This window comes from Histoplasma capsulatum (assembly GCF_000150115.1).
Source record: "Histoplasma capsulatum G186AR genomic scaffold supercont2.6, whole genome shotgun sequence".
Lineage (NCBI taxonomy): Eukaryota > Fungi > Ascomycota > Eurotiomycetes > Onygenales > Ajellomycetaceae > Histoplasma > Histoplasma capsulatum.
This window is the reverse complement of record NW_025544806.1, coordinates 1,551,125-1,567,355: the sequence shown is the minus strand read 5'-3', so window position 1 is coordinate 1,567,355 and position 16,231 is coordinate 1,551,125. Positions and strand designations below refer to the sequence as shown.

Genomic DNA, 16,231 nt, shown 5'->3' with positions numbered 1-16,231 from the left:
GCATTTTGCAGTCATTGAGGAACCGGAATTGTGTTGGAGAATGTGTTGGTTTATTTCCATTGTCGGCAACCTTCAGGAAGGCAAAGGGTTGTTGTTAGGGGTTATAGTTATAGCCAAACAATAGTATACAGACAGCGAGAAGTAAGGGAACCCTTTGACCATCCAAGCCACGCCATTCCACTAGTATCACAAAACAATAGGAAACAAAACAAAAAAACCCTGGATAAAAACCCGACCCAACAACCACCAGCCAACATCCAACATCCAACAAATACCTGAAACCTTAAGGCATTCAAACCTCAAAAATCTCACCAAGTCCCACTCCGGCCCCCTGGGCTCCATACCTCGACTCCACCAAATCCAACCTCCACCCTTTCCAATTCTTCAATGTCCTATGGATCTCCTTAACCCGTTCGTCCCGCACCTTCTTCTCCTCAGCCGCCTGGGCAGCCGCATATGCAGCCGGATCAAAATCCCCATCATCCCAATCGCCATCGTCATCATCGCCCAACTTCTCTGACAGAAGCTGATGACGCGAGAATCCTGTACCACTCCTAGTCGATCCAGCTCGGCTACGGCGTCCATGATGCCCCACTGGACTACCCGAGTCTCCCCTGAAGGCTGCAAGGCCGCTTGAGAGCACGGTAGTGAACGATGAATGTTTCTGCTGCTGCTGAGAAGCCTTGCGACGGGCGTGCTCGGGTCCACTGCCAGCAACCCCGCCGACGAGATCTATATCATCGAAGGCACCGGCACTAGCAGAGGACGGGCTGCCAACACGATAGCCGTCGTCCGCGCCGTCGCCCTCCCGATGGTGTCCAGCCTCTGACAGCTCGCGTTTCCTCTCCTTCCAGATACCGCGGCGCAGATCGAAATTTTCACCCTCAAGCTCGCGCACGCGTCTCTCGAGCCGCTGTCGCTCCTCGTCCTCGAGCTCGTCGAGGACATCCTCGTCTCCAACGTTGCTTGCCTCGCGTTTCCGCATGCGATCGCGCTCTTCTCGGAGTCGCAGGTTCTCGTTTTCGATTGTGACGAGCTTGCGCTTGAGCATCGCTGCGTCTTTTTCGAATTTATCCCGTTCACGGATACGGACGTTGTTCCTGTTTTCAGATTCCTTGTGGAGATTGCCGAGGGCCTGGAGCTTTTTCTCGAGCGTTTCGATCTTTTTATACGCTTCTGTTTTTGCGGCTTCTGCTTCTTCAAGTTGTCGTTGTAGATTCTTAATTAAAGTTTCCGTGGAGGTTTTTTCGACTCCTTCCTTTACAGCTTTCTCTGCTGCACGGTTGAGGGAGTGTTTGGTATCTGTGAGCTCGCGCTGAGTTGCCTCCAGTGCTGCTTCGCTCCGAGCGAGCTTGTCTTCCAAAGCAGATATCTGTTCCCGACTAGCAGACGAAGTCGATGATTGAGAATTAAGCTGGGCGCGCAAGTTCGATATTTCTAATTCCATGGCTTCAATCGTCGCTGATTTAGAATCCAATTGAGCGAGCAAAGCTGACTGAGGCGACTCTGAATTCCCAGGAGCTCCGCTATTCGTCCGTGATTTGCTATGCAGTTGCGCATTTTGCCGTTGTAGCACTGTGATTTCCGCTTTCTGCACAGATTGAAATGTCAGCCTAAAAAAAAAGTGAAATGAAAATGAAATAAAACGCTTCGTAAAAATCCGAAACACACAAAAACTCACCAGCCTCTCCACCTCCTCCGCCCTCTTCTCCGCTCTCCCTAACCGATCCTGTACCTCAACCAACTCCACCCTCGCATCTCCTAAATCCTCCAGCTTTTCCTCTGACTTCTTCCACCGGGCACCGGCTTCCTCCAGCTCCCTTTCAAGCCGTCTATTCTCCCGCTCCAACTCCTCAAGTCGCAGCGCCTGCTTCCTAAATACCTCAGGCACTGCATCGCCATCAGGATTGAGAGGAGGTAACGTGGGTGATTTGACATTGGAGGATGGGGCGACTGGTTGAGCACCGGTCTGCTGGCTGACGGACGTGCGGCGGAAGTCGGAGGAGCGAAGTTTGGATTGAACGGATAGGGATTGTTTGCGGGCGTGTGGGGTTCGTGTGGAAGGGGATTCACCAGTGGTCACTTCTTTTGTGGGTACCGGGGCAGGGGGTTCTGGTTCTGGGGTTTCGTCGGATTCCGGCGCGAGAGGAGCAATGGGCGATTGGGATGAGGGTTCTTCTTGTTCTTGTTGCTGTTGGTCTTCCTCCCGAACTGGTGGAGGAGAAGAGGCGGAGGGAGGAGTCTCCGTCTCGTCCGTTTTCGTCAACGCCGACGCCGCTTCGCCCTTTTTGTCTTGTTCACCTGCCCCGGTACCTTTCTTCCTAGCCTTCGCTTGCTGTTTTTGCAACTGCGCGACCTATAATATTAAAACCCTTAGAATTCTTGTAATTTTTCAACAACGAACAGTAATAACCGAACACTCCGTAGCAAACGCGTGCAGAACCGGAAGGTTTCACGGCGGAAGATTGCGCAGAAATTGATCTATCAATCTACCAGTTGGGGGAAGGGGAGATAATGCCAGAGTATGCTGGTTACTATACGCAGATATAACACAAGACGTACCCGTTTCTTAGCAGCGGCAAGCTTCTCAGCTTTCGCCTTATCTTCCGCATCCGCCATTGGTACCCGCAGGAGTGGAAAAGCAGAAACGTTGTCAGAAAAGAGTAGTGAACAGCGTTCAATGATCTTGCCCTTGCGCTGTTTCGTATATCAGAGCGGTCTCGGGAGAAGTCCAACCTGGAATCTAGAGCATGTGACCGCATATCGCGCTTATGTCATTGGATCTATGAGACAATATTGAAACATTATGTGTACATACATTGCTATGTAAATTGGCTCATACACCAGCGAAGATTCCTTGAAAAAGAAATGAGTAAAATAAAAATAGTAGTAAAACTGCAATAGTAATAATATGTAAAAATATGCAAATGCCACCCTTCCGCCAAAAGAAAATCCCAGCAAACCGCCCAACCTCCCATAACCGGATTAGTATGCACAATACCGTAGAGGGGGAGATGTGAATAAAAAAAAAAACTGCAAGCGAGGCGCCGTGTCATTATCATTCATAAAACGGGTAGCAAAAGAAAATAAAGTCAAACAAGTCCACGGAACGCCACTCCAAAAACTGCCGTCGGACTCAGCTGGAATTGGAAAGCAAAAAGTCAAAATCAGTGTAAAAGAATAGCAATGGGCATGATAATAGCATGTTCGAATACGCTGGAAATATTTCACGATAGTTTCACCACCCTTCACACCGAGGTCTGGCGATGAATGTAGACGTCATTTAGTAACATTCCGTTGCCTAAATCAAACGCAAGCAGAGAACCATCGTGCCAGATATTTAGATGAGAACAATGAGATTTGTGACTTGAGTTGAACAGTCGAGCTGGGAGAGTAAATCACTCCTCACTTAAACCTCCATGGCATCGGCGATTTCTTCGCTCACTGCGCGAACCGAGCTCTTGCTGCGAGACCTTGAGCGGGTGTCTTCGTCACTAAGAAGATAATTATCATATTCGTCAACAACGGGTCGGCTCGGTCTTGCGGTTGCCGCGGGTGATTCATTCTCATCGCTACTTGAATCGCTGATTCTGAGCGACGCACGATCGCCCAGCCAGTATCGTGCACGTTTCCGTGCACCGTAGTCAGGCGTTGAAAATCCATCGTCGCCGTACCGTTTCCCAGCCAATGATGGGGTCGTGGTCCCATCTGCTGGGCCGCTGAGGATACTGATTCCACGAAGATAGATATAGCAAACGCGTTTCCTAGTCTTGTTGAAAAAGAAGTAGTTCAAGCTCCAGATTGCGCCATCTTCACCATCGTACGGGTCTTCCTCTGGGGCATAGCAGAATACCGCGCACTCCTTCAAAAACATTTGATCATCTATTATTTTCCACATGCGAGGTCCCCATGAGTGGGCTGTAACAGTTGGATGAGGGCCAGAAGAGGTGGCAGGTAATGGAGGGGTAACGTCTCTCTCTAGGCGTGGCCGAAGGTTGAACAATGTGGTATCGATGGTATTCATCACCCGCTTCAGGCTTCTTTCGCGGCGGAAATCTGATGGACGGAGGAGATGCGAGAAGTCGTAATCGGGATGGCTGGCATTGAGTGTCGCGATGAGGTATGCGAATGTCCGTCGACTTGAGTGTTCACTCAATGGGCCAAAAGGACTTGAACGGGACAAGTTCAGTGATTGAGCCGCATGCGAAGCGTTGGGAGGCGAGAGCGACGCCGAGAGCCGCAAGAGTGATTCATATTGAGATTCGAGAGAGTTTTCGATATTCTTGTACAGCTTCTTATCCCCTCCAGCAGCTTTTGTTGTATATAGATCACATCCCCCAACTACGTGGCAGTCTTCCGTGTCAAAGTTGAGCGCACTTGTCACGTCCTCAAACTCACTGAGCGGAAGGAACTACACAAAATTCATTTTCATCAGTAACATTAACAACCGAGAGATGGGTATCCTGAGGGTTGTTCCTTCGGACCTTCATGCTTGTGGATGTTTTGATGCCGGAAGCTCCGTAAGGTGGCCAAATGAGCAAAGGGCAATGGGTGGACCTTGAACCCGAAGTTGTGGAGCGGATGAGGTTTAATAGAGGTAACAGTCTCCAATAATTGAAGAGCGCAACCGAACAAAGTATTCTGGATGAAAACCGATACAGCTCCCGCTTGTTTTGTTGTGAAGTGGAGGTGACGTATCTGGCGGAGATAGCTGTGTGCCAGACGAAGCAACGATGAGCGCGTTCCCGGCTGGGTGCAAGGACAACTCTTCGGTGACCGACTGCGCCAGACGATGGACGCCTAGCAAGAAGAATATCTATGATTGTTTGCCATAGTGGCGATTCACTGGAAAGAGATGTTGACGATGGGTATGCGAGATGATGCCGGATTCTTGCTGTTGTTGTCGATTCCCGGATGGGTCGAGATAGATGCGCACAGAGTAGATCACGTGATTGATTTGGAACCCGAGTGGCGCTATTTCCCAGACGGCAAATTGGCGCGAATCAACGGCCACACGTGCGGTCGAAGGGAAAACCAAGGAGGAAGCAAGAGGAACAAGGGGACATGGAAGAAGTAGGGGGACAAACAGACAATAATGGAGATGTTGAGACTGCGGCCGAGGTGATGCGAGTACCTATATTAGTACAAAAAATGAAATGCTGTCGAGTCCGATCCTCTTCTACTGTCTAAGGGATCAGATGTCAATATTGAGAAAAAATAATGTTTCGTTCATGATTAGAACTCCTCCAGTGGAATGGGGATATTGGGGTGAAAGCAAGGGAGGCCGCAGCCCTTTAGATGGAGAACAGTTTCAGCAAGACGAACGAAATGTCAGATACGCCACAACTGCTATAAAACGCCAGTCAATGAACTGCCTGTATATTAGGCAGACACAGTGAGCCGGAGACCAGCCCATACCCCTTCCCACAAAGACGATGATGGAAACATTGAAGAAAGATCATTCCGCAAACGGAAGTCTAAAAGCCAAGTGCTCTCAATCCAGCCAATTCAGCTTCAGATTCCTGTAATTTTCAATCGAAAGTGATTAGCATTTTCAAATTCGTAGTTGAAAAGTATAGTATATATTATATATACGTGCGAAATTCCAACAGCAACAACAGCAACAACAGCAACAGCGGCCAATTGCGAACTCCAAAAGGAAATATTCAAACGGAATAAATCAACAAAAGCAATACAAGGACTTGCGCGGCGTATATGAAGCCTCGATAAGCGACAGCGGCGACGGAAAGAGAAGGATCTGCAAAAGAACATGCTACATAATCTTCGTGACAATATCTTGCTCGACCTGAGTTGCGGATCATGGGTAGACAAAATCATTAGCATGGCTTGGCGCAGCAAACTGAACAACCATGATCACAGTATTTAAAAGAGAAGAAGGGAGACAATCAAGGGCCCTAGAAATTCCCCCCACCTAAAAAGAAAAAGAAAAAAAAAAGGGGGGGGAGGGGGGGGGGGGGGGGGGAGAAACCAGAGGATATTGCCAGGAACACAACAAAAAGCACGCCCCCTTCTTCTGATGCCCGTACCAATACCCGCAAATGATTCATAGCAGAAAATAAGACCCGACCTCACTCACCTCCATATCCTCCAAGCTATCCTGCTGCGAAATACAGCGCAGTACATTCTTCTTACTACTCTCCTGCATCTCCCCAGCCAACAGCAATTCATCCAGGATGAAATAAGCCTTTTGGAAGTTGAATATGATATCCAGCTCGCAGACGTTGCCGTAGTACTTGTCCATCTGTTCGACGTACCGATGGACGATTTCAAGGGTGATCAGCTCGTTGTCATCCGACGAGCAGCCGGCGATGAAGAAGAGGGATGCATAGCGGCGGTAGACGACTTTGGTGTCTGTAATAAGAGATCCGAGTCAGTGTATTAATTAAAAGTAAAAAGAAAGCTCAGTTCCCATCATCAGGAAAGCCTAATAGCAAAGTAGGTGGCTGGAGTGGAGTGAGTTGCGTGAATTTTTCTTCTTGTCCCGCACCTTTATACTCGAGGAAGTTGCACATGCGCGTGCGGCGCGAAAGGACTAGCTGTGTGACATCTTTGATGATTTTGGCCTTATCTTTGGGAGACAGGGTAGTGAACCATTTCGCCAGTCTCTGTGTAGGTGGAGAAAGAGAGAGAGAGAGAGAGGAAAGTTGCCGTGGTCAGTTTTCTAAAGTCATAGCGGATGGAATGTGCGAGGATCATGGTGGGCGACGAGCGAGTTTGGACGGGACTCACCACTTTACCCTGCCTTGACAGCAGAATTAAATAGCTGCAGAAAGGGTGGTACTCATCAGTCACATCGATCTTGAGGATCAGAGGAGAACATGCCGCGGTAACTTACTTGATTGCCATACTCTTGATGGCAGAGAATGGGCGAGGAGAGAATCGGCGAGGTTGGTGGAGGTATTTTTTTCGGCGCAGGAACAAAACAAGCCTAGTTCGATTGCCCCGCGGAAAGCTGTTTTGTGCCGCCAGATACCATTAATAATCCCGGGCAAGGCAAAAGTTCATCGTATCACCGATTATCTCTGTCGAATGCATCCCAGCACCTGATAATATATTCTTTTATTCACTGAATTACTTTCCATTATTAAAATTGCACTGTATCTGATAGTCCCACCGCCCGGAGGCTCGTGGCGCAAGCATGAAGCTCATTCTCTCTACATCGTCAGTGGCCAACCCACTTCCTTGCCAGGGTGCGAACTGTTGAATTGCACCCAGGTAAAAGGGCGGGAATTCAATTTAATGGAAATTTAACATCTGGGCTGTCTCTTTTTACAGGAATATCATGAGTGGCGGTCCATCCGTCATCCGCAGAGTGACCAGCGATAAGTCGAACGTCGAATTGCTAAACGCCCTACGGTCCAACTTCGTCGCAGCTCAACATATCGAACCCTCGCACACAAACGGCACTTCCCTCGACATCCATGACGTTCCACAGAGACTCTCTTACAGCGACTATACAACCTGGACATCTAAACAAGGGGATACCCTCTACGTGCCCTCGATCAATTTTTCAGAACCCGGCCTGATCGAAGATCGTGACCAGTATGATATCACTGTCAAGCTCTTCTATCTCCCAGGAACCCCGACCTCTCGTCGCTGTGCACATACCAAGGAAGCAATTGACCTCGTCCTGAAAGAACTACACACCAATTCCATTGACCTGCTTATCGTCTCGTTCCCCGGCATATCGTTTGATGCAGACGACTCGGGCGAGGATATATCCGATGGCGATAGTAGCAATCATAACAACGGCAACAACGACCTCAGACGGCGAGAATCCGAATCCGGAATGGATGGCATAATTCAAACATGGCGGGTCCTCGAATCCCTCAAGGAGCAAGGGATGATATCCCAACTGGGCCTGTCGGAGTTTGACAGCGAGCGACTAGCGGAGTTCCTCCCGCACGCCAAGATTCTGCCCGCGGTCGACCAGATTAACGTCAAGGATTGCTGCGTCGTGCCGAAACCGTTGATCGTGTTTGCGAAGCAGAAAAATATTAAGCTGCTGACGCATAATGATTGCACTGACATCCTCCCGCCCGGTACAACTCGAGACCTCCTAGCGCGCGGGGAAAGGGGAGCGGGGATCCTAGCGGCCAGCGCAACGGCGGAAGACGGCGGGTTGAAGGGCGAGATTGAACCGCAGTGGGTTGTGAAGTATACCGCTGTGGTGAAGGATCGAGGCGTGATTGAAAATAAAGGTTATTTTGCGCTTGCGGAGGTGCGAGATTGTATGTGATAATATTTATTGTGCAGTGCTAGCCTTTTCCACGTTTTGAGCGTTTCCTTCTTTCCTTCTTTTCCTTCCTTCTCTTCTCTTCTCTTTTCTTTCTTTCTTTCTTCTTTTTCTCTGGTATCTCCAAATGGCTCATGCAAGTCCCCGCGTTTGTTCGTCCAGTATGGCGATACATGTAATTTAATGGGATTTTGGGTTGTATTTTCTTTTCAATTATGTATCCCGCATGTATCGCATTTACTTCTCTTTTTGGGATGTTTTTTTCTCCACAATAGGAAAAACGACGAAGAAGTGATAATATTCCATGATGCGCCGCCTTCTTGTCCAGAAACAAAATGACCCTCACCCGACCATACTCCTCTTCCGTCCGCGCAACCTGACCTGCTCCAGCTTTTTCAACACCACATTCGCCGTCTTATAACTCTCCGCATATCCCTTAAGAACCTCGTGAAAAAAAGGTTCGGTTCTCGGATGCGAGCTCCCAAATGCTCGTTCCAACACATATAGGTCGACAGCCCGATCCTCATCCTGAATACTCTGGCTCGCGAGGCCAAAATCAATAAGCACAATCTCCCCCTCCAGCGAAGGCTTCTCGCCTACATTGGTAGTAGTGGCAGTAGTGGTAGGGGACTGTAACTCTGCATTTTGCCTAATGGGCCCGGACGCTTCCGTACCCTGCCCGTCCTCCTCTGACAACGCATTCGAGACAGGCGCAATGGGTCTGAGAATGAGGTTGCTCGTAGTTAAATCCCCATGAACAATGCCGGCCCTATGCATGGCGCCGACAACACGCCCGATCCTCCGCAACAGCGCACAGATATCCTCTTCACCTTTCTTGATACTCTCCGCCGCACTGTCGTCGTGTTCCGCGTCGGCCGGGCCCACGGCCTTCTCTCGTGACTTCAGCCATTTCTCCCACCGGTCAACCACCTGCCTGACAACAATGCCCTCCACCCACTCCATCAGCAGCCATGCAGACCATCCGGTCCTGTTACTGTTATCGTTATCATCGTAATTATCGTTAACACCCGTGATCTTGTCCCCCTCACACACATCAACATCCAAAGCCAGCACGCCGGGGACAGGAACCTCCTCGCGCGATAACTTGACCAAACATCGCGCCTCCTGCAGGATGCGTTGGCGGGTTAATCTGCAGTCGAGGACGGGGTGTCGGTAGGGTTTTGCGGGGCGGACTTTGAGGGCGGCGGGGGTGGAGGGGGTGAGGAAATTGGTTTTGTAGAGGCGACCCTCGGCACCTTGGGCCAGGAGGGTAGCGGGAGAATTGGTGAAGGGCGCGGGGAGGGGGGGAGGGGTATAGCTGGTGGTTGTCGCGCTGCTGGACGACATTGTTGCGGTGTGCGGTGGGGAGGATGCGGGATGCGGGATGCGAGAGGTGAGATGTGAGGTGTGAGGTGTAACGAGGGTATTGATAGTACGGGGATGTAAGATGCGTGTTTCGTCTAGAGGCGGAGTGTGGAATACGCTGGAGCGGGGGATGTTGTGTTTCTTCCTCCCCGCTTTCGTTGATTAATTCCTTTTGTTAATTGTTGTTCGTTGGAGTTGGACGCATCTTAACCGGCTGGCGCTTGGCGCTGGTGGTTAGCTAAATATTTAACTAAGTCCAGGGATGTGATCCTGTTCTCTCTCCGCTTCCTTTTATCGATTCTCCGATTCTCTTTCTGCGGCATGCAGTCATATCGCACTGCATATTGTCGCGATAACTCAGCAGTGTTAGTCCCGATGCTCCATCCAGTCAGGCTGAGAAAAGGCCCCGGTCCATATTTGCACTTCGAAAGCAGATACAAGTTACATCTCGATATTCCCTATTGAGTCGGCGCTGTGATACCCAAAACCATCCCAACATCCCAACATCCCACACCGTGACATTCTTGCATTCTGGAAAGATAAGAGAACAAAGAAACGATAGATGATGATTCCGTGGGATTTCACTGCTCTATATACCATTTTTTCAATGCGCATGACACGATGACCCTTGGCTCGTATCTAATACCATGAGGCGATCGAGGGTGCCAGTTGTGCATCATCTTGCCTCGAGATGACGAGCATATAGCTGCCGACCACGGTAAAGGCAATGAGAGCCCTGTGCTTTATTTCCACTTAGGCCTGGTAGGCACAAGGGATATATGTGCAACCTGTCAGTCGCATCTCGAGCTGTGGTAACCATGCTCGGGGCCCGAGTTGCGGTGTGTGTGATGTGGTTATGGGGGGGACTGACAACGATGTGCTTTCAAGATCTTCCAACATGCTGTGCATACGATGTATCCCTATGATCACACAGCTGCGAATCGAGGTTGTATTCGCAACTCTCGTCTGAGAAGAATGATCTATTCGAGATACCTACTTCTCCGGTGCTGCGTCATACACAATAGTTGTTGACGAGACTAAGCCTGTCTGGTTGCTCATTCTTTTCTTTTAATTTCCTTATATCTGCCACCTTTTAATCCCGAGATTAAAATGTTTTATATCTTCCAGCCTGTCTGGCCAATGCAAATTAGAGCTGTGTTCGTCTCGCCGTTTGTATGTCTGAGCTGGAGTGATAGCTCGTGCGGTCACTTTTCACCTTCCCGCCGTCCTATTGTTCTCATCCTGCAGACATTGATAGCGCTGATATTGTTCTGCGAGCTTCACACCCGCCCTTACATCCCACGATTCTTATATTTTGGATTGATCAATCCGCAACGGCTTCAAGGTGGGGACCAGGTAAATTAACGCCCTGCCGAAACCCTATTTTTAGTTGTGTTCAAGTCATCCGGGTGTATTTATCCTGTTTGTATTACTAGAAACTCCTCCGCGGTCCCTTCACTCATACAGATTGTTCTGTCCTTCTCAATGCCTCGTATACATATACAAGGCCTGGACACAATATGTCCTCGTCTCCACCGTTTGCTGCTAGGCTTATTATACCGCTACGTTCCCAATGCCTCTACGCATCTGACATTGGTGCGGCTACCTTTCACTGCTTGTGGTGATAGGGGAAATACCTGATAGCATTTTAATATCTCTATCAGATCTGCAGCAAATTTCTCTCATGCCTTTTCTCTCGTTATATCTCCTTGCATCCTCGTATCCGTTCGCATTTTTTGTCCCTATTTCTCGTTCCCTTTTTACCCAAATTGCTCTGATAAGTTGATCAGACCATCAGCTCTCTCACCCCTCGACCCCATTCGTTACCCTGCGTGCAGTTGGCAATTCGTTAACCCCTGCACGTCGCCCAAGGAGATCTCCGTGTATTCCGACAATGTCGTCGTCATTTGATCCGTTCGACCAGAATGTGGTTTTCCACAAGGCCGATGGGACGCCCTTCAATGTGTCGATCCATGACTTGGATGAATTTGTTCAGTACGGAATCAGAGTCTGCATCAACTACGCTGCTCAGCTCGGGGCAACAGTAATTGCGATTGTCATGTTGGCCCTCCTGACGCAGTCGGACAAGCGTCGAACACCAGTTTTTTTCCTTAATACCTCTGCACTGACCATGAACTTTGCCCGCCTGCTTTGCATGACCATCTACTTCACCACGGGATTCAACAGCACCTATGCATTCTTCAGCCTGGACTATTCCCGAGTCCCTGGCAGTGCCTACGCTGACTCCATTTTGGGAATTGCCTTCGCTACTATTCTGGTTATTTGTATGGAAATGTCGCTTGTCATCCAAACTCAGGTCGTCTGTGCCACCCTTTCAGAAATCCAGCGACGTCTCCTCCTGGTTGTCTCCATCCTTATTGCGCTGCTGGCCATCGGATTCCGGATGGGGTTGATGGTTGAGAACTGCATTGCCATTATGAACGCTTCAAATTTTCGCCCTTTCATCTGGCTTCAGAGTGCCTCAAACATCGCCATTACGATCAGCACGTGTTTTTTCAGCGCTGTTTTCGTCACCAAATTGGGATATGCTCTCGTTACTCGCAGACGACTGGGCATGACGAGATTCGGAGCTATGCAGGTGATGTTCATCATGTCTTTTCAAACTATGGTGATTCCAGGTAAGGATTGTGTTCTCCCATGTCTCCACGCAAGATAACACAACCAATACTAAGGACGTTTTGTTCGTGTTCCGCCTATAGCCATTTTCTCAATAATCCAATATCCGATTCCTCTCTACGAAATGAACTCTAACGTCTTCACGCTCGTGGCCATTTTCCTCCCCCTTTCGTCGTTGTGGGCTGCAGCAGCGACGAAGCACAGTTTCGAAACTCTGACTTCCGGACCGCATCAGTATCTCTGGTCCAGCGAACGTAGCAATAGCACCAGCTCCGCGACTGGCCATCAAGGCAGTTTATGTCAAAATCAGTCAACAATTCGATCTGGAGGATCCGTCGCTACGTCTCTCTCACCAGACCAACTTGACCGATTGTACACCGGGCTCGATTTCGATGCGTGTGCCAAAGCCTGAATGGAACTGTTCTATGTTTTGGAATATATCCATTCCCTCCTTTTGTGTATATTGTGTCCACTCACATACATAATTGTACATGGGTGCTCCTGTTTTTCTTTTGTTTTACTTTAGCCGATTGTTCCATCGATGGATTGAAGTTGGTTTTCCCAGCGCCTCGTTTTTTAATAGGTTCTACTAAACTCTCCTTTCCCCCCCTTTTTTTTCTCTCTTGTTTTCCCTTTATTTCATCTTTTTCTTCTTCCCCCTCTTTCCCTTGTTTTCGTTCGTTTCTGGTTGGAGGATTAGTTACTTTTTGCTATACTGTTTGAAACAGTCACACCCTTTACATACTTTATTTACATTCGTGGAGACATTACCGGGTGTATTTTTCTTTTAATTGAGGCCACTTGTAGTGTGCATACTTTCGGAAGCCTAGGGCCAACTAGTTAGTGAAAAATAAAATCTCGATCGTTGAGAACAATATCATAAATGTTCCTCATGCATGCATAGTGTAGTTCTGACTAGTATTGTTCATCCCTTGCTTCCACCAACGTGGGGAGTTCAGGCACTAAACCCGGCAACTCAAGAAAAAAAGGTCTCGGCGCTTTGCCCGACATCAGCATCGTCACACATCACCGACCTCCGCCAAACCCAACCATCTCCACCGAGACGGATGCGCCATGTCTGCTGAGCTTCTCCTGCACCGCAACCATGGCAGTAGTGCCACAGAAGACATTGACCTGGCTGTATCGAGTGCTCACAAATGTAAGTTTCTGCGCCTCTTGGCTCTCGTGCGGCAAACGCATCGGAGACTCCTCTTTGCTCGCTAACCAGACCCCCCTCCTGCCCGCTTGCCCAACAGCCCGAATACGGGCCCAATCAAGCATATCGAGACCCAAACAGAACATACAACGACGTAACAAACCTCCTGGCACAATATCCCGGCTTCGTTCTCAGGACGGATGTCTACAGTTAGCAATCCCAATCCTCCACAGCCCTCCCATCACAGCAATCCCCTGCCACGATCTGTTGTAGCGGGATTCGCATATTTGCGGCTTAAAAGCTAACCCAAGTTTTACCATTTGTTTCTGTGGTTTGAAAAATAGCATATGAGAATGGCACACCTGCTTTACTCCTCCAACTCGCCGGAACGCTGCCTGTCACGTTTCGCGGAGCACTATATCGATTTCCGATAACGATATGGGTGCCCAAGGCCTATCCCCGTGAGCCGCCTTTTGTGTATGTCACTCCGACGCAGGATATGCTAGTTCGCCCGGGTCAACATGTTAGTGGGGAGGGAAGGGTATATCATCATTATCTGGCACACTGGTCAGAAGCATCAGATGTGCGTGGTGTAGTTTTCTCCAAATGCGGAAGGGTTAATTTTGAGCACAGGGTTGTTTCGGGCAGAAGACAGGACGCCGACTGGGAAGGCAGTGTGCTAATTTGAATATGAAAACTATTTAGCGGTCAACGATTGTCGATTTATTGTATATCCTTCGAGACGTCTTCGCGAAGGAGCCTCCAGTTATATCAAAGCAACAACAGAATATCCGTATCTCCGCGCAACAAAATGAGCCGCCGCCTCCCGTTCCTCCTTTACCACAAGAACTAGCTAAAACAGTCAGCCCATCTCCCCCACCTGCTCAACTGCACCAGGCTCCTCCGCAATTACCTCCGAAACCAAGCCAGGTGGTAGAGCCAGAAAGGCAGCAACAGGAGCACCCCGCGCAAGCGAAATACAACAAACCACCGCCACCTTTACCCCCCCTTCCCAACGATATCGGTCACCAAAGGTCAGTATCGCAACAACGGAACTATGACCAAGTGTCGAACAATCATGATACCTACCGTGCGCCGCAGCGATCTAGCAGCTTGAGACAGCCCACACCACAATCGCAAATGGCGCCCCAAACTCCACCATTACCACAGAAACAAGGCTATCAGCAAGATGGATATCGACCAACTCATATGGGACCTGTGAGCCCGGTTCCCGGAAGCAATATGATAACTCCACCCCATATCCCCCAAGCATTCTCCCACCAACACCAGCAGCAACCATATCCTCCCCAGGGTCCACATTTACAACCACAAATCCATCCCGCTCCGCAAACACAGCCATTATCTCGTCCTCTTCACGTACCACCGTATGGACCTCCTCCAATGTCGCATCACACTCTGGGGTCACAGCAACCAGCACCACCAGAGAAAAAAAACGAATCGCGAGACCCCCTCAACTCACTCTTCGAGCTTGAGCTCCCTTCTCTATCTTCACCTCAAATTGCACCCCCTATCCCACCAAATCCAGAAAAAGACGCCCTTCTCCGCAGCCTTTCGGAAAGCCTCACGCAAACGCTCCAATCCATCATCTCCCAAACGGCCTCCAACCTTCAACCTCTGCAGTCCCAATCCCAAGCCCTCCATGCCGCTATCACCACCCTTCAATCCGAAATCGCCTCCCTGAACTCCTTCCACTCAACGCTGCAATCCAATACGTCCATCCTTCAACAATCCCTGCAGCGTGCTGACGGCGTTATTGCGGATGCAAAATCACGCATTTCTACCGGCCTTTCGACAAATGTATCATCTACCGAGCCGAGCTCATCTAGCACAGCAGCAACGGAACGTCAGACCACGACAGGGCTGCCTGCCATCGATGACGTCCTCGTTGCGCCCACCGTTGTTGGAAAGCAGATATATGACCTTGTCGCTGAGGAGCGGGGGATTCAGCGGGCCATATATGCGCTGCAGGCTGGATTGGTAAAGGGACGGGTGAGTGTTGAGACATGGGCGCGGTTGACGAGGGGATTGGCGAGAGAGGCGTTTTTGAAGAAAGCGCTGGTCAGGAAGGCGGGGTTGGGATTAGGGTTAGTTGTTGAAGGCGATGGGGAGTAAGTTGTTATAAAGTAACGCTTTTGGGGTGGTGGATATTTGGTTCAACCCTTATCGCGTTCGCGAATGAATTGGGATCGATGACTACGCTTTAAAATAAACATAGAAATTTGAAAAGTTTACGAGCGAGATACCTCGATGCATGTGTACTAACTAGTATGTCAGCTACCAATTAAGGTGTCTGGCGAGATGAATATCATTCTTACTTTACGGACCTTCTTGGTCTCCGCAACCATTCAAGAAATGCTATACGTCGATGATGTGAACGTGACTGCAATTGATTTTGACAGCATAGATAGACACTTGTCCTCAATGCCCGCTAAGATGAACGTAAAATTTTGGACATGAATGCCAGCGACTTGCGCTTAACACCTCCTTTTCAAGATATTCGCAAATTTTTAAAACATATTTTTTGACTGTATTTGAAGCTTTACATTTGGGTGTGATACGCGACTCCCTCCACTTTTTTTTTTTTTTAAGTCTGTAAATGTAGTAGTTATCTCCCTCTTGCAATAATAACATATCTACTGCTGTTGCAAATAAATACCCCCTTTTTTACCAATCGTTCGATCGGAGACGCCCCTGTCCGCCTTAGGTAAGCAAATATTTCTCTGCCGAACCACCATAGACTATAAATATTCATATACATATTTTTAATTTTATTTTCCTCCTTTAAATCGCACCTC

The 16,231-nt window shown here is 49.1% G+C and overlaps 7 protein-coding genes across 7 annotated transcripts; 3 read left to right on the top strand and 4 right to left on the bottom strand.

Moving 5' to 3' along the window:
* Positions 1 to 90: 90 nt before the first annotated feature.
* On the bottom strand, positions 91 to 2,619 carry HCBG_05251 (uncharacterized protein; the record flags this gene model as incomplete). Its single annotated transcript, XM_045432300.1, has 3 exons — positions 91 to 1,591; positions 1,682 to 2,356; positions 2,563 to 2,619. 3 exons carry the CDS (start codon positions 2,617 to 2,619, stop codon positions 293 to 295), a joined length of 2,031 nt encoding a protein of 676 aa, XP_045287512.1.
* A 265-nt stretch (positions 2,620 to 2,884) lies between these two features.
* HCBG_05250 (mitogen-activated protein kinase) lies at positions 2,885 to 5,109 on the bottom strand (the record flags this gene model as incomplete). The annotated part of the gene is made up of 2 exons (XM_045432299.1): positions 2,885 to 4,411; positions 4,485 to 5,109. The coding sequence occupies 2 exons, from the start codon at positions 4,488 to 4,490 to the stop codon at positions 3,410 to 3,412; spliced, it is 1,008 nt and encodes a 335-aa protein (XP_045287511.1).
* Positions 5,110 to 5,773: 664 nt separating this feature from the next.
* On the bottom strand, positions 5,774 to 6,867 carry HCBG_05249 (AP-1 complex subunit theta-1; the record flags this gene model as incomplete). Its single annotated transcript, XM_045432298.1, has 5 exons — positions 5,774 to 5,806; positions 6,098 to 6,372; positions 6,509 to 6,626; positions 6,751 to 6,784; positions 6,857 to 6,867. The coding sequence occupies 5 exons, from the start codon at positions 6,865 to 6,867 to the stop codon at positions 5,774 to 5,776; spliced, it is 471 nt and encodes a 156-aa protein (XP_045287510.1).
* A 436-nt stretch (positions 6,868 to 7,303) lies between these two features.
* Positions 7,304 to 8,260, top strand: HCBG_05248 (glutamate-cysteine ligase regulatory subunit; the record flags this gene model as incomplete). The annotated part of the gene is made up of 1 exon (XM_045432297.1): positions 7,304 to 8,260. One exon carries the CDS (start codon positions 7,304 to 7,306, stop codon positions 8,258 to 8,260), a length of 957 nt encoding a protein of 318 aa, XP_045287509.1.
* A 339-nt stretch (positions 8,261 to 8,599) lies between these two features.
* HCBG_05247 (serine/threonine-protein kinase bud32) lies at positions 8,600 to 9,604 on the bottom strand (the record flags this gene model as incomplete). The annotated part of the gene is made up of 1 exon (XM_045432296.1): positions 8,600 to 9,604. The coding sequence occupies one exon, from the start codon at positions 9,602 to 9,604 to the stop codon at positions 8,600 to 8,602; it is 1,005 nt and encodes a 334-aa protein (XP_045287508.1).
* A 1,912-nt stretch (positions 9,605 to 11,516) lies between these two features.
* On the top strand, positions 11,517 to 12,671 carry HCBG_05246 (mating-type alpha-pheromone receptor PreB; the record flags this gene model as incomplete). The annotated part of the gene is made up of 2 exons (XM_045432295.1): positions 11,517 to 12,261; positions 12,343 to 12,671. 2 exons carry the CDS (start codon positions 11,517 to 11,519, stop codon positions 12,669 to 12,671), a joined length of 1,074 nt encoding a protein of 357 aa, XP_045287507.1.
* A 662-nt stretch (positions 12,672 to 13,333) lies between these two features.
* Positions 13,334 to 15,779, top strand: HCBG_05245 (ESCRT-I component; the record flags this gene model as incomplete). The annotated part of the gene is made up of 3 exons (XM_045432294.1): positions 13,334 to 13,418; positions 13,760 to 13,998; positions 14,121 to 15,779. 3 exons carry the CDS (start codon positions 13,334 to 13,336, stop codon positions 15,546 to 15,548), a joined length of 1,752 nt encoding a protein of 583 aa, XP_045287506.1.
* Positions 15,780 to 16,231: the final 452 nt, after the last annotated feature.